Raw genomic sequence first — 25630 nt, forward strand, 5'->3', positions numbered from 1 at the left:
TGGTTCAAGCCTAGAAACCTCTTAGTGCTACAGTAGCCCACTGCCTTTGTTTCCCTGAGTTTTCTCCTGGATCCTTGGGCTTTACATTTCTGGCACAAATAAATGAGCCTTTGCCTGGACAGATAAATGGATTTTAGTGGGTTACCTAACCACTTCAAATGAGGTTGTTCCAGATTATACATTATAATCTTCAGAAGCAGATTATCAGGAATACAGTGTGGTGCTTAATTACACTCACTTCTATCGTCATCCACAATGAATGCCTCTTATTTCAGCCAAATTACAATTCAAATTCTGGAGGAGAATGGAGCTCTGGTACTTGGACCTTAAATCCGTCCCCGAGGCCAAGGCATCAGGAAATCTTGTTGTCATCCTGCCTCCACTTTGGCTGGTCTCTCTCGAGGCTTTGAAAGGGATCTTAATCTTTCCCTTAAAACATCCTGGATACTTTGTCCTTCTTCAGACCTGCCTTCTCTCCCCAACTCTTTTCTCTTCATTCTTTAAAAGCTTGGTGAGCTTGATTCCTACTCAGCATTTAAATATACACCTGAGAACATAGTGTTTCCATGGCAGAACTCTTTCCCAGGATTCCTTGGAAAATTTCTAAATCCTGAAACAAATTAGTTAAATCAGGTAAATGGGAAAAAGTGTTGTAATTCTCCTGTGAGAATTAAACAATCAACGTAGAGACATTAGTAGATCCAAGGCATCCACTGATGTCAAGTTGAAAGCTAACCTGCAGAGTTGAAGGATAAGGTTGACGTTTCCCAGAGCCAGGCAGGACAGGATAGGAGCACTGGTAGATGTTGCTATGTTATCAATGTGTGTTTGTGGCCATGTCTGCTGTTTCTGGTGAGTCATCCTTGCAAATATGTATAGCATAGAGTGTACAAATCCTACAAACAGTATTCCAAGAAATACATTTCTGAAACAAAATAAGTCTTTAAAATGTTCATTTCAACATGTGATTCTGTGTAGTCCTGTTAACCTTGCTTGTGGATCCAAATGCAGGTTATTGCAGGGGTCAACGAACTCTTTCTCTAAAGGCCCAGAGAGTAAATATTCTGGGCTTTGCAAGCCATATGGACTTTGTCACAACTACCCGCTCTGCTGTTTCAGTGTGAAAGCAGCTATAGACTATATGTAAAGTGAACAAGTGAGGCTGTGTTCCTATAAAAGTTTTATTTACCAAACAGACTGCGGGCTGGATTTGGCCCGCTGTTGGACTACTACCCAATAATGTTCACTGGCATTTTCCGGCATTTGAATATTTGTTAGAGACTAAAATCCTTTGTAAATTCTATTGTTTTTTCTTATTTATTTAAAAATTATCTTTAGATATCCATTCTAATGAGTAAAGGATGTAGGAAGTATTTCAAGAATAACTTATAATTTGAGGAATTGAGAAATTCCTGGGAATCCTCATTTTTCATTCCCAAGCCCCAAAGATTAATGACTATTATATTTATGATTTGGAAGCACCCAGAGAAGAGGATCTGCTGTATCTCCGTGTTCCTCTGTACTTCCTGATTCAATCAGCAGCTATCTTGTCTCAACTTTATGTGGTGTTCCCTGTTCTTTGTGTCGCGTGGTATCCCCTGAGTTCATCAGTTGTCTGGGGCATATGACCTACTTTTCTTTCCCACTGGGAGATTGGGAATCTTGGAAACCAGCTGACATCCCCATTGCCTTTCTCCAGAATTACCAATAGATCAAACCAGTCTTGCCCCCATATCTAGGTGCCTAGAGTAGATTATTCTTCAAGGATACTCAACATGTTATGTGCTTTGTTGTGGCAATATTATTTTAGAGCCAGGACAAGAGGACATTTGTAGTATCATGCAGGTGATTTGTGTTATTGTTTGGGATTCGTGTGCTTTATGCTTTTCTGCCTCGCTATTTTAGCACTTCTGTTATTCTCTAAGGGATAGAACACAGGAATGGGGACTATGAATGTCTACTATGAGCATTCAGTCCAGTTCTTGCAAACAGTCAAGATGGAAGTTAATTTACTGGTAATTTAGAACACAGATTTGAGAGTCAGCAAAACTTGAACTGATTCTTGGTTTTGCCACTTATTTAAAAAGTGAGACCTCAGAGAGTTTTACCTAATCTTTCTAACATTGTTTTCTTATCTTTCGAATGGGAATAATGCCTTCCTCTCAATTTTTGTATTGTTAGGATTAAATCAGATAAAACAAGTGTGAGGTTAAGCATAGTTCTGGAACCAAGGGCTCACTAAATGATAGCTAGCATTATTAGTAACACTCAAAGATAGGAGGTATTCATTGTATTTCATGGGAAAGGAAACTGAAGCACAGAGGTGAAGTGATTTGTGGAAGCTCTCACATTTAGGAGGTTGGGAAACTGGGTGGGGCTGTTTCCTCAGTCCATGTGCTTGCTAGCATATGCTGCTGCTCATAGTAATTTCAGTTAGTAGTAAATCTACAGCAAGATACACCAGGATTGATTTGGGTTATGGGGTTTGAGTGGATAGACAGGGACGGTATGGCGGCCTTTTTTTTTTTTAATTGAGGTATAATTGACATATAACATATTAGTGTCAGATATACAGCACAATGATTTGATGTTTGTATATATTGTAAAATCACTACCGTAAGTCTACTTCACATCCGTCCCCATACAAGGGATGATGTCTTGAAAGGCCAAGGATTTGCAGTATTTGGAAGCCACAATGTCTAGAAGCCAAGGAGACAGTTATAGCTAAAAAGTTGAAAAAACTTGCCCTGAATTTTTCTTCTGTTGCTTAGCTGCTATGTTGACTGCCAAGAACTTGTTCGATTTTAAGTGCCTTTTATGCTTGCCTGTTAGTCAGGTCCCATCATATTACAATGACTTAAGATATTATGCATGTTCTTTTAAGTTGGATTAAACAGAAAGGTAGTACTGTGTTAAGCCTGCAATTGGAGTTGAGTGTTTTTGGATTTTTCTTTCTCCCCTTCCTCACACTCACCCTCCACCACTTCGCAGGAATGTGCCTCTGACCTTTATGGGTCAGATTTTCACACGGCATGAGGCATGATTAGCTGCCAATAATTAAACCTCCATAGCCAAACAGATGAGTTGGCTAAGGTTTTGGAAAAAAATTCAGCTCAATGAAAGTTTTGTGACAAGTTGCCGAAATTTGCTATATAGATATTTATTTTATAGCACTGATTTTAATTGGTGCATATGTCTTTTTAAAAAATTATTTTTTAAGTCACACTTGGGGGTTTGAACATAACTGCTTTACACTACCTTTCAGGATCTGCCAAACTCACTTATTGGCATGAAGGGTGTTTGTGGGGAGATTGGCTCTGCCTAGAACATTGGGAGAGTTAAGTGTCCAGAATTGTCTCTCAACTTGAGCGCTCCCATTTTACCAACCTGAGTTCTTCCTTGTAGGACACCACAGTTTTGACGTCAATTCATGGGCCAAGAACATGATGCATTTTAAAATAGATATGAAATTATGTTTAATTTGGAGACATGATTTTTATTCAATAACTCTTGAACATCAACTATATGCTAGGTGCTAGGTTCCGTGGAAAAAGCAAATAGCAGAATAATAATATCTGATCCTAGTCTAGTTTAAATTAGTTTTGAGATAATGCTAGTTCAAGACAGAGGATTAAGTGCCAGGTGGAGTCATATAGCATATAAGTACCAGAGGAATTAGAGTGGAAAGAATTGGAAAAGAAGAATCATCAGAAAAGGCTGAACAGAGGCGGGAGGACGTGGACACGGTTTCGAAGATGAGACGGTGGTAGGGCTAGGGAAGCAGAAGCACCTTTGTAATTTTTTAAAAAGTCCATCTCTGGTTTTTAAAAACAGAATCAGAAAAATATGCACCAGTGTTTTTTGATTTTCTTGCTTATCTAAACCTGCCCCTAAACAGTACGTACTTATAAGTTAGACACGGTTGGCTCTAGGCGGGGCAGCGTAGCGCTGGCCCCCTCCTAAAACGCAGTTAGTCTTTGGCAGAGGGGAAAGCAACTTCAATGTGAACCTGCCAAATTTCCCTGGCCCCAGTGTCTTGGAAAATACCAGGATTTCAACAGTTTGTTCTGAAACTCAAGGTTTGTGAATGCTGTGTAGTTAATGCATTTGTTTTTAAGGATGTCCATTCTGGAAATGCATTTTCACTCTTTAACTTTGCTAAATGATTGCTGAAAATGTCACATTTCTGGTTGACCTTCCTGTGGAGGCTGTGGAGGAGGGGATAGTTTTCAGTGTGCTTTATTTACAATTTCAAAATCAAATTGATTGTGATCCTCAGTTTAAACCGAAGTGAGGACAGGTTTGACATTATTTGCAAAGCATTTCCTTGAATTTCAAGGTTGATGTGATTTTTCCTTCCAAATAATTATCGAGGAATGCTGTATTTTGGGCTTGTTTTCTGCTTAGATGTATTTATGTAAAAGTTTTCTTGGCAAAATGTTCCTGAGGTTAAAAAAAAAAAAAAAAAGGTTCTGTTTTCCTAAAGGAGTAAGTTTTTTCAACGTTTTGTGTCACTTAACTATTTCAATGGGAAAGTTTGGTTCTAGTAAAAATTTCCTCTTCCTTTGGCAAATGCTGATGTTTTTAAAGTCTTCTAAAGGAAAAGGGAGCTTGGGAAGCTTTTTGTTTTTTGTTAGTTATCTAGAGCCCCTTCCCTTCCGCTGCGCGATCCTTTTCCCATCGTTGTTTTACGAGTCTTTGAACTAGATCTATCAGCAACCGAGATTGGTGCTCAAAAAAAGACCAAAACCAGATTGTTACTCTGGTACATGAGGTGCCTCTGGAGTGGACAGGTGTCTAGAAGAGACTTGCACTCCTTACTTTACACTGCTTGAACTTTGTATTTTTAAATCAACTACATATAACAATTAATATATACAAAGCCATTGGTTTTTTTGGTTTTTTAAAAATGGGCAAGAGTAAATGATATATGGGATTTAAAGGAACTTGATCTTAAGATTTAACAGCTGCAGGTCTTACTTGGTTTTGTGTCATTTGGAAAACTAAAGACCAGTATGGATCTATGACCTCAACATACTGCATGCCAGTGTTTTTCAACCCTTTCCATACTTGCTTTACTTATAAATCGGCTTTAGTTTTGTGGTCCCAATTGAAAGGCTTGTCAAGTATGCACTGCCTTTAGCCAGTACATTCACAACTGCAGAATTTTCTTTTTGCTTAGATGCTTTTTCTTTCTTCTTCCCCTCTGCAGCCCTGAGCCACGTGTGAGCGTCACGTTGCCAGAGCGGGAGCCACTGGAGAACTGCTCATTATTCCAGGAGGTTCCAGGAGCACCTCTCCCTCTCCATGTGCCTGGTGAACTAATGAGCGAAGCTCTGAGCAAGAGCACACTGCTTGAAGGACTGCAGGAGGATATGACCCGGAACCAGCTCTAAGGTAGCTGAGTCAGCTTTCCCCCAGGAGCCCTCAGAGCAGCATTGCTGGAACCAGCAGTTGAGCCATTTCGACAAATCACCTCTTTTAATGCTCTTTGGCAGAGATCAAATCTACACGGTAATTTCTTAGCCACAATGATCATTTTGTTGGTTTATAATGAATCCAGTATAAGAAAGTTAGGACTCAGCCTAAGCTCTTGCAGTGCCTTGAAGGTAGGGTTTTTTCGATGGAGCTGCACAGTTATTCTTCAACTTTGGTCAAGTTGTTGAAATACTACCAACATTTCCCTACATCTAAAATGATTCTGCCATTCTTTTTACCGTATAGGGCCACTACTTCCCTCGCCCCTTTTAAATAGACTTTATGTTTTAGAGTAGTTTTAGGTTCACAGCAAAATTGAGCAAAAAGTTCTTATATACCCTGTCCCTCCACATGCACCACCTCTCCCACTATTAATGTCCCCACCAGAGTGGTGCATTTATTACAGCAGATGAACCTGCATTGACATATCATCACCCAAAGCCCATAGTTTATATTAGGGTTTGCTCTTGGTTTTGTACATTCTATGAGTTTGGACAAGTGTATAATGACATTTATCCACTATTATAAGACCATAGAGAATAGTTTCACTGCCTCAAAAATCCTCTGTGCTCCGTCTATTTCTTACTGCCCACTCCAGTCCCTGGCAACTACTGATCTTTTTCTGTCTCCATACTTTTGCCTTTTCCTGAACTACATTTTCATCTCATGCTTCCTATGGAGTCCTTTGAAATCTATGTACAGAAGTCTTGCCATCAAGATGAAGTGCTGTTCAGGTTGTGGTAAGCTATGGAGGTAAAACAAAGACCTGCTTTAGACTAGAGTCTGTAAAATGTTTCTGAGGGGAGGCCTTAAGTGCTAAATGTTGGAGTGTGTCTCTCTGAGTTAAATGTTGGGATTGCTCAGATATGATTTTAAAATTGTATAGACAGAAGCAAGGAAATCAGGATTAAAGCCTGTCAGGTCTGTGCACCTCCTTAGGGTCTTCACTTTTGGGGAAGGTCTCTAGTAGCTGTCAGGTGCTTTCTTTTTTTAAGGGAAATTTAATTCATTATTAAAAAAAACTATTCTTTATACAAAAGTTTACTTTTTATTATTTAATTTCAAATAGTACAAAACAGTATAAAGTATATATGTATGTATGTGTGTGTGTACACACACACACACACACAATTTTCTCCCTTCCTCTCTTTTGCCCATAGGTAATGATTTTGAACATTTACTTTTTCATATACTGATCTTTTCCTATACAAACAAAATATGCATATTAATTATGTTTAAAAGTTCCTGGAACATGACTATACATTTTTTCTTATGACTTCCTTTTTCCTTCTACTTCATATATTGTGGGTATTTTCCCTTTTAAGCAGAATCTCAGTCAAAGTAATGGCTGCTTAGTGTTCTTTATGTGGCTGTAACATAATAATAACCAGTTCTCAAGTGAGGGTTAGCCTATAGCTTAAAGGGATAGGGGAGACCTTTCACATTAAGGAAAAAACAAAAGTCATTACTGCTGACATTGGCCTTTTAGTCATTAAGGATGTGAGTTTTTATTTTCTAAGGCAGATGATGCACAGCCCTGGGCTGTGGCTGAGGTGTCATTTATGTCAAATTTTCATCTTGGGATGCCTGGAAGGAACTTTTTTGGCACTAGGCCACATTAATATATTAGCATAGTTGTCGGTTTTGGAGCATTGGGGGATATTTTTGTGCCCATTTAAGGTTGCATGAGGTTGAATTAGTTTTAAGAGGAAATAATGTATAACAGGGATGGAATTAAGAACTGGCTTTATTTTGCATATATGCTTATTTAAGGGAGGAGATGGTGGTGGTAGTTAATTGCTAACCCTGTGATTTTTAATTATGAAACAGGGTAAAAATTGTTCAGCTCGGTAGTTTCATAGGGTAGTTGGTGGTTGGAATCACCAGAGAAGTTTCCAGATATCTGGAGTTGGGAATGAATATTTGTGGTGTTGTTATTTTATAAAATACTTATTTTTTAGGAAGATAATACAATCAATATTTATAAGATTAGAAAGGAACAAAAGAGTAAAAAATAAATCTCCCAAGTACCCAGTTACCCTTCCTAGAGGCAACTGTTGTTGCCAGTTTCTTGCATCTTCTTCCAGAGATTTCAGGGCATACGTAATATACCAGCATGTAGCCTATAGACTCTTTCTTTCTTTCTTTCTTTCTTTCTTTCTTTCTTTCTTTCTTTCTTTCTTTCTTTCTTTCTTTCTTTCTTTCTTTCTTTCTTTCTTTCTTTCTTTCTTTCTTTCTTTCTTTCTTTCTTTCTCTTTCTTTCTTCTTTCTTTCTTTCTTTCTTTCTTTCTTTCTTTCTTTCTTTCTTTCTTTCTCTCTCTCTCTCTCTCTCTCTCTCTCTCTCTCTCTCTCTCTCTCTCTCTCTCCCCCCCTCCCCTCCTCTCCCCTCCCCCTCCCTCCCTCCCTCCCTTCCTTCCACACAAATAGTAATGATATACACTGTTTTGTACCTTTTTTCATTGAAATACTATTTCTTGGAAGCTCTTCCTAATTAATACTGCATTCTTTTTAAATGAATGCCTGTGTAGATGCACTGTGATTTATTTAACCAGTATTATATTGATGGCCGTATAGATCATTTTCTGTTTTATTTTCATTAACAAGACTGTAGGGAATAACCTTGTACATATATCATTTCAAACATGTTTGTGAGCATATCTGTAGGGTCTATTTCTAGTAGTGGAATTGCTGGGTCAAAGGGTATGTACATTTCGATTTTGGTAGAAATTTATTGCCAAGTTGCTCTAGTCATCAAGCTTGCAGAGTTTCAGGTTTCACCGGCATTGGATGACAACGCTGCTTCCTCACACCTGTGCCAGTCACAGCATGGTTGTCAAACTGGTAGGTTTTTTCTTTGCCAAATGGATAGGTGAAACATGACAGTTTAAGGTAGCATTAGTTTGTATTTTTCTTAATTTGGTTGACATAGAATATCTTTTCATAAGTTTAAAGGTGATTTGTACAGGGTGTCCCCCCAAAATGTATACACACTTTAACAGCTGATAGCTCAATTTTGAAAATGAAATGAATTTTAATAACTACAGCTTTTATAATTATTCAAAGTGTGTGTCTATATTTTTTTGGGACACCCTATATTTACTGTTCTGTTCCCTTTATGTTTGTGTCCTTTGTCTGTTTTCCTACAGGGTTTTTGATCTTTTTATTATCAGTTCATGAGAGTTTCTATGCATTAACAAAATTAGTGCCCCCCCTCCTTTATTCTCCTTGTGATATATGATATTTATATTTGGTCCTTTGTATAAAAATTATTTTGCTGTGCAGATTATTTAAAATTTTGTATCCTTAAATATATCAGTTTATTCATTCAACAGATATTTATCAGATGCCTCTCATGGCACTTGTTCTAGGCAGCAGGCTCTGCAGGAGAAAAGAAACAGATCCCTGTTTGTGCTTCATAGAGCTTACATTCTAGTAGAAGAGGTAGTCAATAAGATGTTCAAAAAGATTTATAGAGCTAACTTTATAATCAACCTTTTTGTTTCTTCAGGATTTTGTCTCACGGTTAAAAGACCTTTCCCCTTCCGAGAGTTAAAAACCTACCTCATGGCTCCTTGTAGTGTCATGTGGATTTTTTTGTTTTTGTTTTTGTTTTAAATCTTTGATCCATCTGGAATGTTAGGTATGAATCCAACTTAATTTTTCTCTAGGTGTTCTGTGAACTAGGGGAAGGCTGAGCTGTTGTAACCAAGGGACAGAAATATGCTATGGTTCAAGGAACATAGATGTTGAATTTTTCCTCACTTAGTCCCAGTGGAAGCAAAGCAGGCCAGCAGAACAGCCCATATTCACAGGTCCCTTTAATTGTCACTGTAGTTATTTGCATGGTCATAGCTGGCTTGCTACCGTATCTGGGTTTCCTTAGTGCGAAGGACAGAGGACAAAGTCCAGGTCAAGTGATCAGAAGTTGCGCACATCACTTCTACTGCCATTGGTGAGAACTTAAGTCATGTGGGCACTTCTGGCTGCCAGGGAAGGCAGGGGATGCAGGCTCTGCCAGTCAGCATGGGCCCAAGAAAAAACGAAGAGGGAATTTTAGCAGAAAATTAGCAGCCTGTCATTGGCTAGTCATTCTGACTTTACTGAATAGTCCTAACTTTTCTCCTGTGATTTCTTTTGTATTATAAATCCCCAAATACATTTTGGTCTGTATGATTTTTTCTTTTTGATAGGGGTTGTTCCATTTTATAGAAGTTTTATTTTTGTGTGTGGTTTTAAAAATTATATGAACTTTAAATAATCATATTTAGTCACCACTTCCTCCTCCTTAAAACCTGTTGATATTGTTGGGATTGGGTAAAATGTATAGATATACTTGGAAGGGTTCACATCTTTATGACGTTACTTTTTCTTATTTGGTGATAATGGTGCACAGTGTTTGGGAAACATTTTCTGGACTCTACAATCTTTCCATATCTTTGACCCATGAAACTTATATCATTGAAGTAGGAGAGAAGGAGAACCATGGCATCACATGATTTTGTGATAAGTTTATTTTAACACTTGACTTCTGATTATAACTGATGCCTATTTCTTTATTAAAATTTAATAAACTTGGAATTTGAAAAAACCCCACAATTTTCCTGTTTGAAGGTTAAAAAAAAATTTGATATTACATAAACTTATTAGTAACACAAACCTGGCAAATTTTTGCATATATTCATGATACGGAATGCTGTTCCTTCCTCATTGTGTGTGTGTGTGTGTGTGCACGCGCTAGTCTGCACCTTTTTTAAACAACATACATTCTACTTTGTTCTTTTTCTTTTACATGTTTATTGTAAAATAAAACACAAATACAGATATCCACACAAAGCATACATGGCTTAGTAAAATTATTACAGGGTGAATGTTTTTGTGATCAGCAGGCAGGTCAAGAGACAGAACATTTAGTGGCCTCCCTAGCCCATTGGCGTGTTCCCCTCTCCCCCGTGGAAGTAACCACTTTCCTGATTTCCCTAGTAATTGCCTTGTTGCCTTTCTTTATGGTTTCATCACCCTTATGAGCATATCTAGCTGCTGTAGGTTAGTCTTGCATATCTTTTTATATCCTTAAGTCCCTTAAACCTCAGTTCCTCTTCCACCCCCTTCCTTTCCTTACAGTTATCTGTTGAAGAACCCAGTCATTTGATCTCTAATTTCCCACTGGCTGGATTCGGTGATTGCAACCTCATAGTTCAAAACACTTTCTTTTAGTAGGAAAAGGTATTTTAACACTACAATCTGGGCACCAGGAGTGTTCACTGCTACTGGGTAGGTCATTGTTTCTGGGCCTTTAAAAAAAATAAATAAATAAATAAAATATTTAAATATGTTTTTATTGGTTTCAGAGAAAGGAAGGGAGAGGGAGAGAGAGAGAAACATCAAGGATAAGAATCATTTACTGGCTGCCTCCTGCACACTCCCTACTGGGGATCAAGCTCGCAACCTGGGCCTTTGCCCTGTTGGGAATCAAACCATGACCTCCTGGTTTATGGGTTGACGCTCAACCACTGCGCCACACCGGCCGAACATAGGCCTTTTTAATAACAAAGGATAAATACACATAAAATACTTCATGAATTCATACTGATACTTACAATTCAATTCAGTTTATAAGGTCCTTACTTAACCTCTTCTGTATTACACCTGTATCTCCTTTATTCAACATAGAGAAGTCTGCTTTCCCGGAAGAGCAGGGGATGATGGACTTCGAATATGTTGTGGTTACTTTTTTGCTTTCTTCCATGTGATACACACGGTATTCTCAATACTGCCACAGTTCTACCACCGCACCACTAGTTATGATAACTGAACAGCAATAAAAACAATTTTTTTTGGTATGCTATCCCATTCTCCCCACAGTTTCTTTTTGGGGGGGGATGTTTATAGGTGTTGAAAATTGGGCAAATTAAAACACTGATCAGCTTTTAGATGATATTTGGAGGGGGAATACTTTTAATTTTGTTAGATGAGATGTTGGTTTTATATTTATGTGTAGAAAAAATCCTTATTTGTTAGAGACTTTGTGGGTGAAATGATGTGACACCTGGGATTCTTGTTAAACTACCCCAGGAGAAAATGGGCAGAATAGAGGAAATGAGATTGCTCATTTTTGAAACTGGGTAGTAAGATGTTGTTTATTTTTGAAACTGACACGTCAAAAATAAGGTTTATGATGCTTTTCTCTCTGTTTCTCTGTAGCTTGAAATATCTGGAATAAAAATTAAAAAAAAAATCAATTTTATAAACAGTGAAAAGACAAGGATATGTGGTAGAGAAAGAAGGCAATAAGGAAGGAAGGACTAGACAGCTAGGAGGGACATTATAATGGATGGGTGATTTCATTCTTAACCAGGTTATTTGGTCTCAGCGTGGTGGCCCCAGAGCTAAGAAACTGGGTAACGTCTTGAGTGAGAAGAAGATTTAAGGCATGAGTGGCAGAAGAGGAAACTGCCATCCAAGGACACTGAGAAGATCCAAACCCCAAAAGTAGACACTAGAGAGAGTGGAGCCTCTGAATCCCAGCCAGGGAAGAACCCTGGGGAAGAAGGGGGTTATCAGCACTGCCATCCTGCAGAATGGACGCGTGAGGCCACCCTGGGCATTCTCAGCATCACCTGCATTACTAAGGGGCTGTAATCCTGGGGGATTCCTAGGCTTCATCCCAGGTCCTCTGCCTCTGGGTCTTTGTTTAGTTTTGTTTTAAAAAACAGATTGGATTCATCAGTTCTACCTTCTAGGATATCTGCCTCTTGGGAAGCATCATCTGTATCCTGAATTTTGTTTCTTTCTCCTTACCTAGTGGAGTAAGTTTCTTTTTTACTTTTACTCTTTAGGTAATGAGTGTTTGGGGGGGCAGGGGGGGGAGGTAGTTTTTAGGTCACATCAGTGTCCTGGTCTCTTTCTACGGGCTCTGCAGGACCACTGCCTGCCTTATCTCCCCATCTCCTTGTTTTCTGTTGTGGTTACTTCGTTGCCAGCTCGTTCAACTGTGCGCTGACCCTGTGTACACGGCTCCTTTACTTTCTCACGATCGTATTTATACTTTTGATGGATATATTTAAATGAACAGCTGTGCGTTTGTTGAGTCATACCACAATTATCTGATTCTGCTTTAGCTGCTAGACTGGCAAAAGCATGTTTCAAGCTAAGTTGTGAGAGAATTCCATTAATCACATTCTAGACGGGGGAGGGGAGAGGAGGAAGACCACTATGGAAAGTCTTTTTAAAGATTAATATTCATTCGTTATTCCATTATGTTAGAGTAGATTGATTTGGGTGCTATTTAAGATGTCACCTGGAGAAACTTTATAAAGGTGTAAATAACTATAAAGGTTTAATGGTAGCTTGGTAGGCAAAATTCCATGGCATTATGGCTGTGCAGATAAAGTTAGTAGCTGGTGCTGCTCTATTTAAATAGATAAAGGGTCTTTAAGAGAGTTCCTTTCTGTAAAGACTAGTGTTCTCGACTCAGCATTCTTTGAATTCATGGGCTAAGTATTTTGTTTTAAGCTTCCTGAACAAATAACTTGTGATATAGAAGATGTTACAACTTTCTTTTTCTTCAAATGTATTAATTGCTAATTGTAGCCTCTGATTGAGTCTTTGGCTGCCATCAGCCAGATCTATTTTTCTCTTGACACTTCCTCCGGGTTCTTTCTGAAGGTTATTAATAGGCATGGAAGCATGGCTTTCCAAATAACGTCAATAACTGTTAGAAGACAGGGGGTGGGGGGAGATAATGTGTCAATTTCTGACTAGTAGGAGATATATTTTCAAGCTACAGAAGCTGTCTCAGAGGTCACTGGGGATGGCTCTGGGCGGATCAGCTGGTGTCTGCAACTAGAGATCCAAGGAGTCCTTTCCAAATGGGATATTGTCCACCAGGGAGTTAGTTGTCTGGTATACCCGGAGTCTGCCAGCCGTCTTTTTGTTTGGCTGCTTCTCTTGGATGACACCCTTGAAAACTGAAATCCAAGTTACAAATGGTATCTTTTAATTTATCTCAAATACCTGGTTGCTACTATATTAAATTGAGGAGATAGAGCAACCCCTCCCCCCGTCATTTCCTTGCCAGGCCATACAAAATTCCTTAAACCTCACTTTCCTCTTCCTCCCCAAACCAAAGTGTAGCATAGACTAAGAAGGTATGACAAATGCATTTTAATTTACATCGAGTGCCTAGTGTGTGCCAGGCCTGGGTATGTAGCCATGTGCTGGGCTGCGCTCTTACTTCCATGCTGCTTATATTTTGGTGCATGGAGGAAGTTGGGGTGGGAGAGGAGAAACATCATGAAAATCAACAAACCAATAAACAAGTTTCACACAGAGTTAAGTGCTATGAAGGGCATATGGCGGGTAATAGAATGCAGGGGCGAGGGTAGGGAGGCCTGAGGCAGGAATGGGCTCGATGTGGAGGTAGAGTGTGAATGAGAAGGAAGGCTCTGGTGAGGCTGGTGTACCAAGGTTACTTTTTCTCGCTTCCACAGAAATATGCTCTAGTGTCTTCCATTTAAAAAAAAGAGAGTGGGGTTGGGGGGAAGAGTGAGAGAAAAAGAGAAGTATACCTCCATGATACTGACATCCCTTTCATATTTACCCCCCTTTAAATTGTGATGGGTTAATCATAGTAGCCTTAGACCTGGGACAGTTGTGTCACATGGTAGGTGCCTGAAACACCGTTTGTTTGGTAATGGAAGGAATAGAAAGATCTGCACTGTTTGATTAAAAGGGAAAGTTGAGACATCGTTAGAAATGAGATACTGGGCTGAGACATATTCTAACTGAGGACTTTGGGGAGGAAGTGGGATTTTAAGTGGACTCTACAGTTACATGTCTAAGAGTTGTGTGCGTGGGGGTGTGTGTGTGGGGGGGGGGGGATGGTGGGAATGACAGGCTCTTTTCTACCAGTAGGTTAAAAAAAAAAATGGTTCTAGCCACAGTTTGTAAACTGGAGGGAAAGGAGTAAGCTGCCTGGGAGAATGTAGCACAACAGCCGGGAGGTGATGGAGTCCTATCAGTTGAAACAAAGCAGGAGAGCCATGGCCATTTGATACAGAGGGAGTGAAGTCGAAAATGAGGGACAGTTTCCATGTAGGCAAGTCTGTGGAAGTAAAACCTAGCCTTGAGATACCAGGAAGGCGTGGAGTGGGCGACCACAACGTCGGAATCTCAGAAGCTTAGCGTAGTTATTATCTATGTATCTGGTAGTGTTGTAGTAAAGCCAATTTCTTTCTGTAGACAAAGTAAATTTGCTGGGGATTCGTTGGTTTTTACACGGTAGCCGACCTTAAAATTTTCACTTACTTTCATTCAGTTAAGCCTGATCTTCCCCCAACCCTTAACAGATGAAATTGGTCTCTCCTCCTCTTGGGTCCATGTGTCACAGCTGGAATGTTTGTAGTGTAACTCTTTCAGTCAAACCCCCCCCCCCCAAAATAATATGTAATTATTTCCTCTAACTACAGGATGAACTGATCCAAGGGCTGGGTTTCAGCTCTATAGGACTTGTCCAAGAAGCTATTTGTATTCATCTATCAGCAAAGATCAAATTACATGCTAATATTCTGAAAGTAACACCCACCAGAAACCCTCCAGCAGCAGTGAAGTCTATATAAAACCAAGCCCTGGCAACTCGCACATTGCCAGTTCAGACAGAGTGTGGTGTTAAAAATATTTCACAGGTCATTTGTGAACTGGAGAAAAGACCCTGACTTAACTTATATGGTATGATGCCTTCGGTTTAGCCTTTCTTTGCAGCTATAACTGACAGCCCATGTCATTTTCACCCCTGTTAAGGCCCAGGTAGCGTGGAGCCAGCTGCCCTTGCGCTCTCTGCCTTTTAAGCATAGAAGAGGCGTAACTGGTCTCACATGATGGCTGATTTTTGTCCCACTTGGAGGTGGTTGTTGTAAGTATGCCTTCCCTCAGAGTGTCATATCTAGAATTTGTCTTACTGGGTCTAACTTTGTTCCAAAATGTGCCTGACTTACGCTAATTTCTGTTTTTATTTTGAGACGTGAGTTACAAGAAAATTGAAAAGGGGGGGTGAGGGATGTGAGATAGAAATCACTTGATGTATTGTCAAGGTGGCTTATTTTTTCTCCACATCAGGATCTTTTTTTTCAGGGCAGGGGGGAAAAAATCTGAGATTACAGAGTATTTGAAATTAGTTTTGAATTTAGAGAAATAGAAAGAGGTCATGATTGAAAAGTGGCCTGAATAACCAAGAGTAAAGAGTGTTTTCTAAGATGAAAATCAAGGTGGTTAAAGTGCAGAATGTGTTGGAGTTGGATAAAGTGTTGAGGATGACAAAAGCAGCTGAACTGTGGCTGAGTAGTTTAATGAAGGTTATGAGAGTGGTGGTTGGTTAAGACCTGAACTCTGATGGCTTCCACCCACCCACTGAAAATTCTATCCCATGAAAATTTTACAGGTTTTCTTATGTGTATAATGGGGTGAATATGAGTATTTATTTTAGAGTGTTTTGGGGAGAGATTTAATGAGATAATACACATGATCCCTAAGCATAGTGCCTGGTACTATTATGGTGATAATGATGTAATTTTGACAGATAAGTAAGAGAAAGAAGAATTACTCTCGTTCCTTTCGTGCTTTGCCTCTACCATTTACATTAAAGAGAATGAGGTGTTTTTCCTTATTGAAAGCATAGCATAGATTATATAAAGAGATATAAAGAAAAACCTGTCAGGGAAGAGTAATGAGAGCACCCATCAGTGGTGAGTGAGTGACTTCACCTGGATGGTGTCATTCAAAATGTGGATGAGTGAATGTACAACCTCTTTCAAGATTCTTTCTAACTTGGAGATAGTTAGATGTTGAATTGAGAAGAGTATCAAGAAAGTCCCTATTGGACAAGTAGGTACTAAGTAAATTATATGTTGACCAAATGGACAAACCAAATGAGTTTAGGTCAACAGCCCTGACAAATGAACATTTTGTAAAATTTTACGATAGGAAAAAAAATCACAGGGTTCATCTTACAACTTTCCCTTCATCTTCAATATTATGGATAACAAATTGTATGCTGTTTGTAAGTCTAAGTTTTAGATATAGCCTTTATTCTTGCAGTAGATAATCAGCTAGATTGCTTAATATGAGTTCTAAAAGTTGAGTGTGGAAGTGCATTATACGCTGGGTTATTTTCTGACCAATATCAAAATGTGTTGTGATCTTTGGGGGGGGGGGGGTGTAATGTATTGCAGTGTATCTGTGGCTTTATCCAGCTGTAAAATTGTGATGAGCAAAAGAAGTGCCAAACTTGGTCTCAAGCCCACACATGTTAGAAATTGAGCTAAACGCTCACTCCTTAACTGGATATCAGTCTGATCTATAAATGGAGTTTGAAAAGTACCATGGGATTTGGAAAGCAGTTCTTTTCTGCCCTGGTGGTATGCCTGTTTTTAGTAGAATATCATGGGAATACTCTGTCTCCCAAGATTGTAGTGTTGAGACATTGTAAGAGACGGTACTGACTTAGAGTACCTTAGTTGAGATGGGAGGTCCTTATGTCTGAAGTATTAAGATCAGTTACTAGGGATACAGACCTTATCCAAGAACAGAAAGGAGGCAGTGTATACGGCAGGCAAAAATTCATGCTCCGAACCCTTCAGATAATATTCTGTAATCCCCAGTAGCCTGTGATTTTTCAGTTAGGGATTTGGGCCTTAGAACACTACATAAGGATTTAGTTGAACCTACATGACATTAGCAGTTAGACATTAGAGCATCACAGGTTTATGTCTCATTTAAAAAATACTTAGTTGTGTACATAAACTATTATTCCTACATTAAAAAAATCTAATGCCTTCTTCCTTAACCATAGATTTTGTTGACTTCCTTGATGTTAGAGAGGCTAATGAGATTTCTAAACCTGTGGAACAGTAGCATTTTTGTCAGGTAGTGGGTAAATGCTCAGCTTTAAATAGCTGGTACCATCTGGTTGTCTGTATGGTAGAAAGACTGATCATATAAGGAATAAGGCCATGGTTCTCAAAGTGTAGTCCAAGTGGAGTTTCCACAGCTTTCTCAGGGGTTCCATGAGGTCCTCCTTCTTCCAGTGACATATATATTCAGGAATGGATTTGCTATATGCACTTCAGCCGATATAATATGTTATAATGGATTGAATGTAGAATCATATATGGGAGTCCAGTTGTTTTCTACTAAGCCAACCATTACAGAGACTTGCAAAAATGCAGAACAGTGCCACTTTTCTCACTGTATTTTTTTGGGGGGGGAATATAGTGTTTGTTTTTTTTAATTTATAAAAAATAAGGTAGCATGCTTATTATTTTAAAAGAAATACAGTATTTTGCCTGGCCGGTATCACTCAGTGGTTAAGCATCAATCCATGAACCAAGAGGTCCTCAGTACGATTCCCAGTCGGGGCACACGCCCAGGTTTCGGGCTCAATCCCCAGTTGGGGACATGCAGGAAGCCGCCAATTGATGTCTCTCTCATTGATGTTTCTATCTCTCTATCCCTCTCCCTTCCTCTCTTTGTAAATCAATATTTTAAAAAATTCTGTATTTTAATTTCTAATATAGTAAATATTGATAGATGTAGCCCACAGAGACAAGCCCCTTAGGGGCCTCCGTGCTTTTCAAGAGTATAAAAAGATTCTAACACCAAAAAGGTTGCAAACCACTGGAGTAGGGCATCCCTGAACTGTTGAATTATTGCCACTCCCTTTTTTCCACTACCAGTTCCTCTTTTTTGCCAACCCACATCTGAAACTTGTTAGCCAAAATACTTGAGAGCAAAGGAATGGAAAATTTACAGATAATATTTAGTATATTTTAAAATTAGAAATAGACTCTTGGGGCTTAAAGTTGGGATGTTGGCATATTGATATTTTTTAATAATTAAAATATGATGAGGAAATTTATTGTAGAATAAATTCCCCTTTTCCTTCTGGAGGCAGCATATTTAATAGCTGAATGAACTGGTCAGCAGAGACACTCCAGATACTGGACAAAATGGCAACCAGGAAATGTTGCTGATGTTTGTTCCCCAAAGATTTTTGGCAGATTTTGAGCTGTCTATAAACAGTATTAGGGACTGAATTTATAATTTTTTTCTGTTTTCTATTTATGAACCTAAATTAATATTTTAATGTTGCTTGTACAATCATGATCTGTTAAGGGATATTTTGGGGCATGGGCTTTTCTTGGCTTTGTGACAGGAAAAAATGTCAGTGGTGATTGTCTTTTAGATTTTTTTTCATAGTGAAAGGAACCTTGATTTTGAAACTTCAAGCTTGTTAACTGTTATTTTTTCCTATTACCTGAATGAAATTTTACAGAGATGTTAAGTGTCCTAATCCTGCCATTTCTTTGCAGGTGTGTATGTGCCTGTGTGGAGGAGAGGACTGGAAGAGATAGCTGTGTCTTTAGAATTTAAACTTAAATTGTGAAGATTAATTCAGGAAAGATTCAAATTCAACAAGTATTAAATGCGCACCTACTTGGCCGTGGTAGCAGTGAACAAAGTAGACCATAGATTTTGCTACCATCAGGTGTACAGCCTAGTGAGGCAAGCAGATATTCAAAAGCACATAGGTATGAATAAGTAATGATTAATTATGGTAAGTGAAGTGAATGAAAGTTAACAAATTGGTATATGAGAGTGTAATAAGGGCATATGCGGGTTTAGGCAAGCTTCTAGAAGGAAGCGGCATTTAAGTTGAGACTTGAAGGATGAAGAGGAGTTTGCCAGGTTGGGCCCTGAAAGAAGAGCCCAATCCTAAGAGTGTCTTGTATTCGAAGGCTCGGCGATAGGCAGGCAGCTGGCTGCTTGCAGTGCCTGGGAGAGCGGGTGGGGAGGGACCAGTTGTGAGAACCAAGGGGAAGGGGCCTGGAGCGCAGTGCAGGTGGAGAGGTGAGCAGAAGGCTGGCTGGGGCTTACCCGATCTTACTGAGGTTTCACCCTGACCTGCCTCTCCAGCCTTCTTCGGTTTTCTTCTTTTTCTTTATAACTCTTCTCTCTATAGCCTGGTGGCTTTGTTGTTTTTTTAACCTCTGAATATGTCTTAAGTCCTGAGGACACACCTTGCTTGCCCTGGCCACAGGGCCTCTATGGATACTGAGAAGCTCTGCCTTTTTCCTTAAATGCTACCCTGTGTCTACCACAAGGTGCTACCCGCCCCAACCCACCGTCTCTCTCTGTCTCTCTCTTTCTCTCTCTCACACACACACACACACACACACACACACACGCTTATCCTTTTTCTAGTACCTCCTAGTCATCTTTCTGGTTCTTGTTTAGATGTAACCTCTCCAGGGAAGCTCCTCCACCCTTCAGGAAATCTCAAGTTGTTTTGTTAGCAGTCTTGTTTAACCATGTTTTTTTTTAAACATTTAATTCAGTTTTTAATTATGCAATCTTTTGGATGATTATTTGATTACCAACATAGACAGTAAGCTTAATGATAGTAAGGACCATGTTTCATATTTTTATTACTCTAAGTTTCTAATGTCTAGTACACAGTAGTCTCTCAATAGTTGTGGAAGGAAGGAAGGAAGGACTGGAATTCAAGATAAGACTGAGATAGCCCAGAAGTTTTCAAAAGGTTTTGATAACGTATCTCATCAGTTAAATAGATTTTTGAGCCTGCACCCTCAATTTGTAGGTTGGTTATAAGTTTCATGTAAAATAAAAACTATATATTATGAAACATACATAAAATAGAAATTTTAAAAAGATTAAAGATGAAATATTTAAGGGACAGCTAATGGAGATGACATCATTAACAAAAGCCTCCAGTCAGGATAATGTTTATTGTTTTTGATACTGGATGCAAACCCATTTTTCAGATATTTTGAAATTTTGAAATTGAGGAGCCTTCTTTATGTCAGATTCAGCTGAATGTTAATTGCTCTTTTCTAAAATGATTAATGAAGAACTACTAGAAAGAGAGAAATCATCTCCATATTTTCTTACTTTTCTGGTGCTCTCATTAATAACGTATTTAATCTGTAGTTTCTTTAATGGTTTTAGAACACTTGCAATTGGGGGGGGGGTGCTCATTTCATTATAACTAGCCAATGCAACCTGTAATTCTACTTAAATGGAATCTTAAAAGTATAGTACATAGGTGTACTCTCCACACTTTCAAATTATATCTCCCATGCTTTCTGAAAGATACCTCTTATACTGGAATGTCATAAGGAAATGAGATGGAGACTAAATAAAGGCTGAAATTATTTATGGCTCTATTAGATGAAAACATTTTTTATAAGATACATTTTTGAAAATTTATTGATTTTTAGAGTGGGAGAGGGAGAGAGATAAATGTTGATTTGTTGTTCCACCCATTCAGGCACTCATTGGTTGATTCTTGTATGTGCCCTGACTGGGGACTGAACCCACAACCTTGGTGTATTGGGATAACGCTCTAACCAGCTGAGCTAACTGGCCAGGACTGTAAGGGAAAAATTTTTGTATATTCATCCCATAAGTCCGTGAATTGTCTTGCCATGACCATTGGTTACATGTACCCATTTGGAGACAAGTGGTCTAGTGCTAGAGACTGACAGACAAATAATTGATTCCGAGTGGTATTAGACCAGTGCTCAGGGCTTGAAATCATTGCTGATAAAGAGATATTTCACCAAGCATGATCTTCTAAGCTAGATCCTGGATGAGAGCAGGAGGCAGTTGGATAAGAGAGGGGTGGAGGAGAAGGCTTATGGCATTTGAGGCAGATGGAAGCAACACTATATTCATGTTCAAAGGCACAGAGATGAGATGGTGTTGGAGAAATCCGTGTCTGGTTGTGAGGGCCCTGGGGGCCAAGAAGAGGTAGTTTGTATGTCACAAATAAGGGCTCACTGTAGACAAGATCTGTGTGAGCATGGAAATACTAATAACAACAGTAAAAGGGGCTCACTCAAATTTCATCTTCTTTTAAAAATACAGAAGGAAGGTGCATAAAAAAATCTCTGCCTCCCTTCCTCATCTTGCTACTAGAGAAGGTATAGGCTGAAATACAATTATAAACAAATTGAAATGAGGGCTGATAAGATAGGGTGTGGGTGTGGGGAATGAACAGTCAGACTACCAACCTCAAAATTTGATCTTAAAAAGATGAACCAGGTGTCCACTTTAAACCCCTTACTTAGCAATGGGTTTTTGCTCTTTGCTTTGAAGCTGTAAGAGTGAGATAGCACGCTAGCCTATTTATTAAAGAACTTTACCAATTTTCTTCTTTATTTGATTGCCCAGAAAAATCACAACTAGACAAAGGTTTAATGTTTAAAGGTGATTTCTTATAATAAAGAATTAATATAACCAAACTGTTATCATATTCCTAAAACTTTTCAAGATTATGCAAGTGGAAAAGTTCTGTGTTGTAGTCTTTTAACTCATAAAATTGAGCTTTTACCAATGTAGTTTCAGGGCAGTATCAACTTGGAATTTTTATCAGGTATCTTCTTTCAGTTATAGTTTCATGTATTAAACATGTACATGATTTCTCTCTGTCTTGGCTGTGTGTATCCTCTGTTAAATTTGAGGTTAATATAGGAGTGCATTGTTTTGCCATAAGTGAGGTTGTAGGTTTGTTCTTTTTCCCTTTGGAGCTGTATGAAGAGAGAAGTAAGGCTCAAACATAGTAATTTGACTTGAATGATATAGTCCCTTAATCTTTATCATATTGTAAAAACAGACTATTCATGCTTCTCAGAGTTTTTAATTTAGTGCCAATTCTGCATTTGATAGGATAAGATAAAATTCAAACCTAAAATCCTTTGGGAATGCCTATAGCTGAGAATTTTTCCCGTCCCTGTTGAGTTCTTTGTAAGAGAGTAGACTCAGAGAAAGTCACCTTAGAGCGGCTACCAGCAGGAGGTACATCTGATTAACTTCTGAAGATGATTTGTTTAGATCCATGTAAAGGGTATATGTTTAAATATACTAAGAAATAAGGCAACATATGTGAGGGGGATTTGTAAGAAAGGCCTTGAATGGCAGTTTGAAAATGGTATGCTTAATTTAACTTGTCATCCTGCAGTTAATTTTTTTGTCTTACTTGTATCTCTTTTTTCCCTCCACAGTTGTACAATGGTAGATGGCGTGATGATTCTTCCTGTGCTGATGATGATTGCTTTCCCCTCCCCTAGTATGGAAGGTAAGAGGCCCACTGCTGTTTGGTGTAGGACAAGTGTGCAGTCATGTGCCCCTTGATGATGTTTCCGGTCAAGGACAGATAACATACACACTGGTGGTCCCATAGATTATAATGGAGATGAAAAATTCCTGTCACCTGGTGACATCATAGCCATCATAAGGTCATAGCGCAACACATGACTCACATGTTTGTGGTGGTGCCGGTGTTAACAAACCTGCACTGCCAGTCATATAAAAGTATAGCACATACAGTTACGTACGGTATGTGATACTCGGTAATGATGTTAAACGCGCTATGTTACTGGTTTATAAATTTATATACTTTCTATCATTATTGTAGAGCCTACTCTTTCTACGTATTAATAAAAAGTTTGCTGTGAATCGGTATGCTGTGCTCCCCTGGTAGCGGCCTCATACATCTTGTGTTCACCGCATCTCGTGACTGCATCGTTTTCTCTTGCATTTGTTGTTTTGTACAGCAAGGCGCTGTGCAGGCTTGTAGCGCCCGAGCAGTGGGCTATACCATGTATCCTAGGCGTGCAGTCGGCTGTATGTACCATCCAGGTGTGTGTGAGTGCGTGGCCTTTGCACAATGACGAAGTCATGGATGCGTTTCTCGGAACGGATCCCCATCCTTATGTGGTGCGTGGTGTTCTGTTTGGTTTGGCTTCCTGTAAACAAGTTTATTCTTAAGTCTATCAGACTTAATACTCCTCCCCTTCTTCTCCCTGTTAGGATCATTTTTAAAGCTGTTTTTAGGTTCACAGCGAAATTGACACGCACAGTCTCCCCCACTATGAACATCCCCCACCAAAGTGGTATATTTGTTATAACTGACGAACCTACACCGACACGTCATAATCACCCACAGTCCATAGTCTGCGTTAGGGTTCCCTCTTGGTGGCGTGCATTCTGTGGGCTTGGGCAGATGTATAATGGCATGTCTCCACCATTATAGTATCTTACAGAGTATTTCACTGCTCTAAAAATTTTCTGTGCTCCACCTGCTCATCCCTTTCCCCCGCCACCCTTAATCGCTAGCAACCACTGATCTTTTTACTGCCTCCATAGTTTTGCCTTTTTTAGAATATCATGTTGTTGGAATCATGCAGTGTATAGTCTTTTCAGATTGGCTTCTTTAACTTACTTATGTGCATTGAACATTGCTCCGTATATTTTCATGGGCTCATTTCTTTTTAGCACTGAATAATATTCCATCGTCCGGATGTCCCAGTTTATTCGTTGACCTACTAAGGAACATCTCGGTTGCTTCCAGGTTTTGGCAATCGTGAATAAAGTTGCTATAAACATTGGCCTGTACATTTTTGTGTGGACTTAGTTTTCATCTCCTTTGGGTAAACACCAAGGATTGTGATCGCTACATTGTGTGGTAGAATGTGTTTAGTTTTGTAAGAAATTGTTAACTGTCTTCCAAAGTAGCAGTACCCTTTTGCATTCCCACCAGCGATGAATGAGAGAGTCCCTGCTGCTCTGCATCGCCGCCACTATTTGGCATTGTCAGTGTTCTGGATTTTGGCGATTCTAATAGGTGTGTAGAAGTGTCTCATTGTTCTCTTAATTTGCATTTCCCTCATGACATATGATGTGGAACATCTTTTCATATGCTTATTTGTCATCTATATATCTTTTTTTTTGGTGATGTGTGTGTTAAGCTTTTTGGCTCATTTTTAAATTAAGTTGGTGGTTTTCTAATTTTTCAGTTTTGAGTTTTTTATATATTTTGGATAACAGTCTTTATCGGATGTGCCTTTTTGCATATATTTCCTCTCAGTCTGTGGCTTGTCTTCTCATTCTTTTGACATTGTCTTTCATAGAGCAAAGTTTTTAATTTTAATGAAGTGTCTGCCTTATTGATTATTTTTTTTTCATGGATCGTGCCTCTAAGCTATTGCCATACCCAAGGTCATCTGGGTTTTCTCTTATGTTATCCAATAATATTACATTATGTGAGATTACATAATGTGGTTTACATTAAGTTTCTATTGGGTAGTATGTTGTAAATCAATTTAGGTGTCAATAGTGCAGGTTCTGCTCTAAGCAGTGTTGTTAAAACTGTCCCAGTAATATTGCAGTGATTTTAATTAGTGCCAAGAGGATATGAAATAAAGATCCTGTATGGCAAGATTAAAGGAATTAGAGGTGTTTAACCAGAAGAGGTTGGGTCCTAGGTTGAAGGAATTAATAAGAAGAAATGGACTGGAAAGGTTTGATGGGTTAGCAGTAGTTCTTAGCTGCGGGATATGACCTTCCCAGGGACATTTAACAATGTCTGGAGACATAACAGACAAGTCTCTAGAATTTTTCCTCCTCTATTTAATTGCTAAGCACTATGATCACTGTAACAAAATCTAAGGACTGTTGTGGAATAAAGCCCCTTCAAATTCTATGCCTTTAGTTCTGTGTAGTATTAAGAAGTTCCTTTGGGTTTCATTTGATATCATGGGTGGACCCGTGGTGTGGTCACAAGAAAAAAGAGTGTGGAAAAGAAACTGAGGTGGAAATGTAATATGAATAGAGAAGAAGTGGAGAGAGAATGGGGAAAAGGGCATTTGTGGAACAATATTAACAACCACGCCATTGGTTGATTTATCTTGCTTTTAGCTCTTAAGTTTCCCAAAGATCCAGCAAATGTCTTCTTAATGCCACAATAAAGATATGGAATGAGATGAGTTAGTCTGGCTGAAATGGAAACGGATTGCCACTAAGGTTTTGCCATTTAATATACCACCACCACTAGGATGTTTATAAGCAAGGGAAAGAACATACCAATCTTTAGTTGCAGTAGCTTTTTTCCAATCTTTTTTTTTTTAAACAGACCTACCCAGTGAGTGCTGCAACCTAGAGTGCTCTAATCATAATCGCAGTTGCCTTGGTCCTGTCTTCCCTCCATGACTCAACTCCTTGTTAACTGTCAAAGGCATATTCTATGAAAAGGCTCTTTGTTTTTGTATATTTACTAGGAATTTTTTTTAAAGCTACT

At 38.9% G+C, this 25630-nt stretch overlaps 1 protein-coding gene across 2 annotated transcripts in view; it reads left to right on the forward strand.

The window, feature by feature from the left end:
* Positions 1 to 25630, forward strand: part of ACVR1 (activin A receptor type 1) — a 121638-nt gene that overhangs the window by 43734 nt on the left and 52274 nt on the right. The window contains exons 2-3 of one of the 2 annotated variants that reach the window (XM_087819842.1): positions 5213 to 5514; positions 22557 to 22630. In XM_087819842.1, the coding sequence (XP_087675968.1) occupies positions 22564 to 22630 (67 nt within the window). In that variant the 5' untranslated portion in view covers positions 5213 to 5514; positions 22557 to 22563. The remainder of the gene's footprint in view (positions 1 to 5212; positions 5515 to 22556; positions 22631 to 25630) is intronic. The other variant, XM_087819841.1, reaches the window with a different exon arrangement.

Source organism: Miniopterus natalensis, chromosome 8 (assembly GCF_054644295.1).
Source record: "Miniopterus natalensis isolate mMinNat1 chromosome 8, mMinNat1.hap1, whole genome shotgun sequence".
Classification (NCBI taxonomy): Eukaryota; Metazoa; Chordata; class Mammalia; order Chiroptera; family Miniopteridae; genus Miniopterus; species Miniopterus natalensis.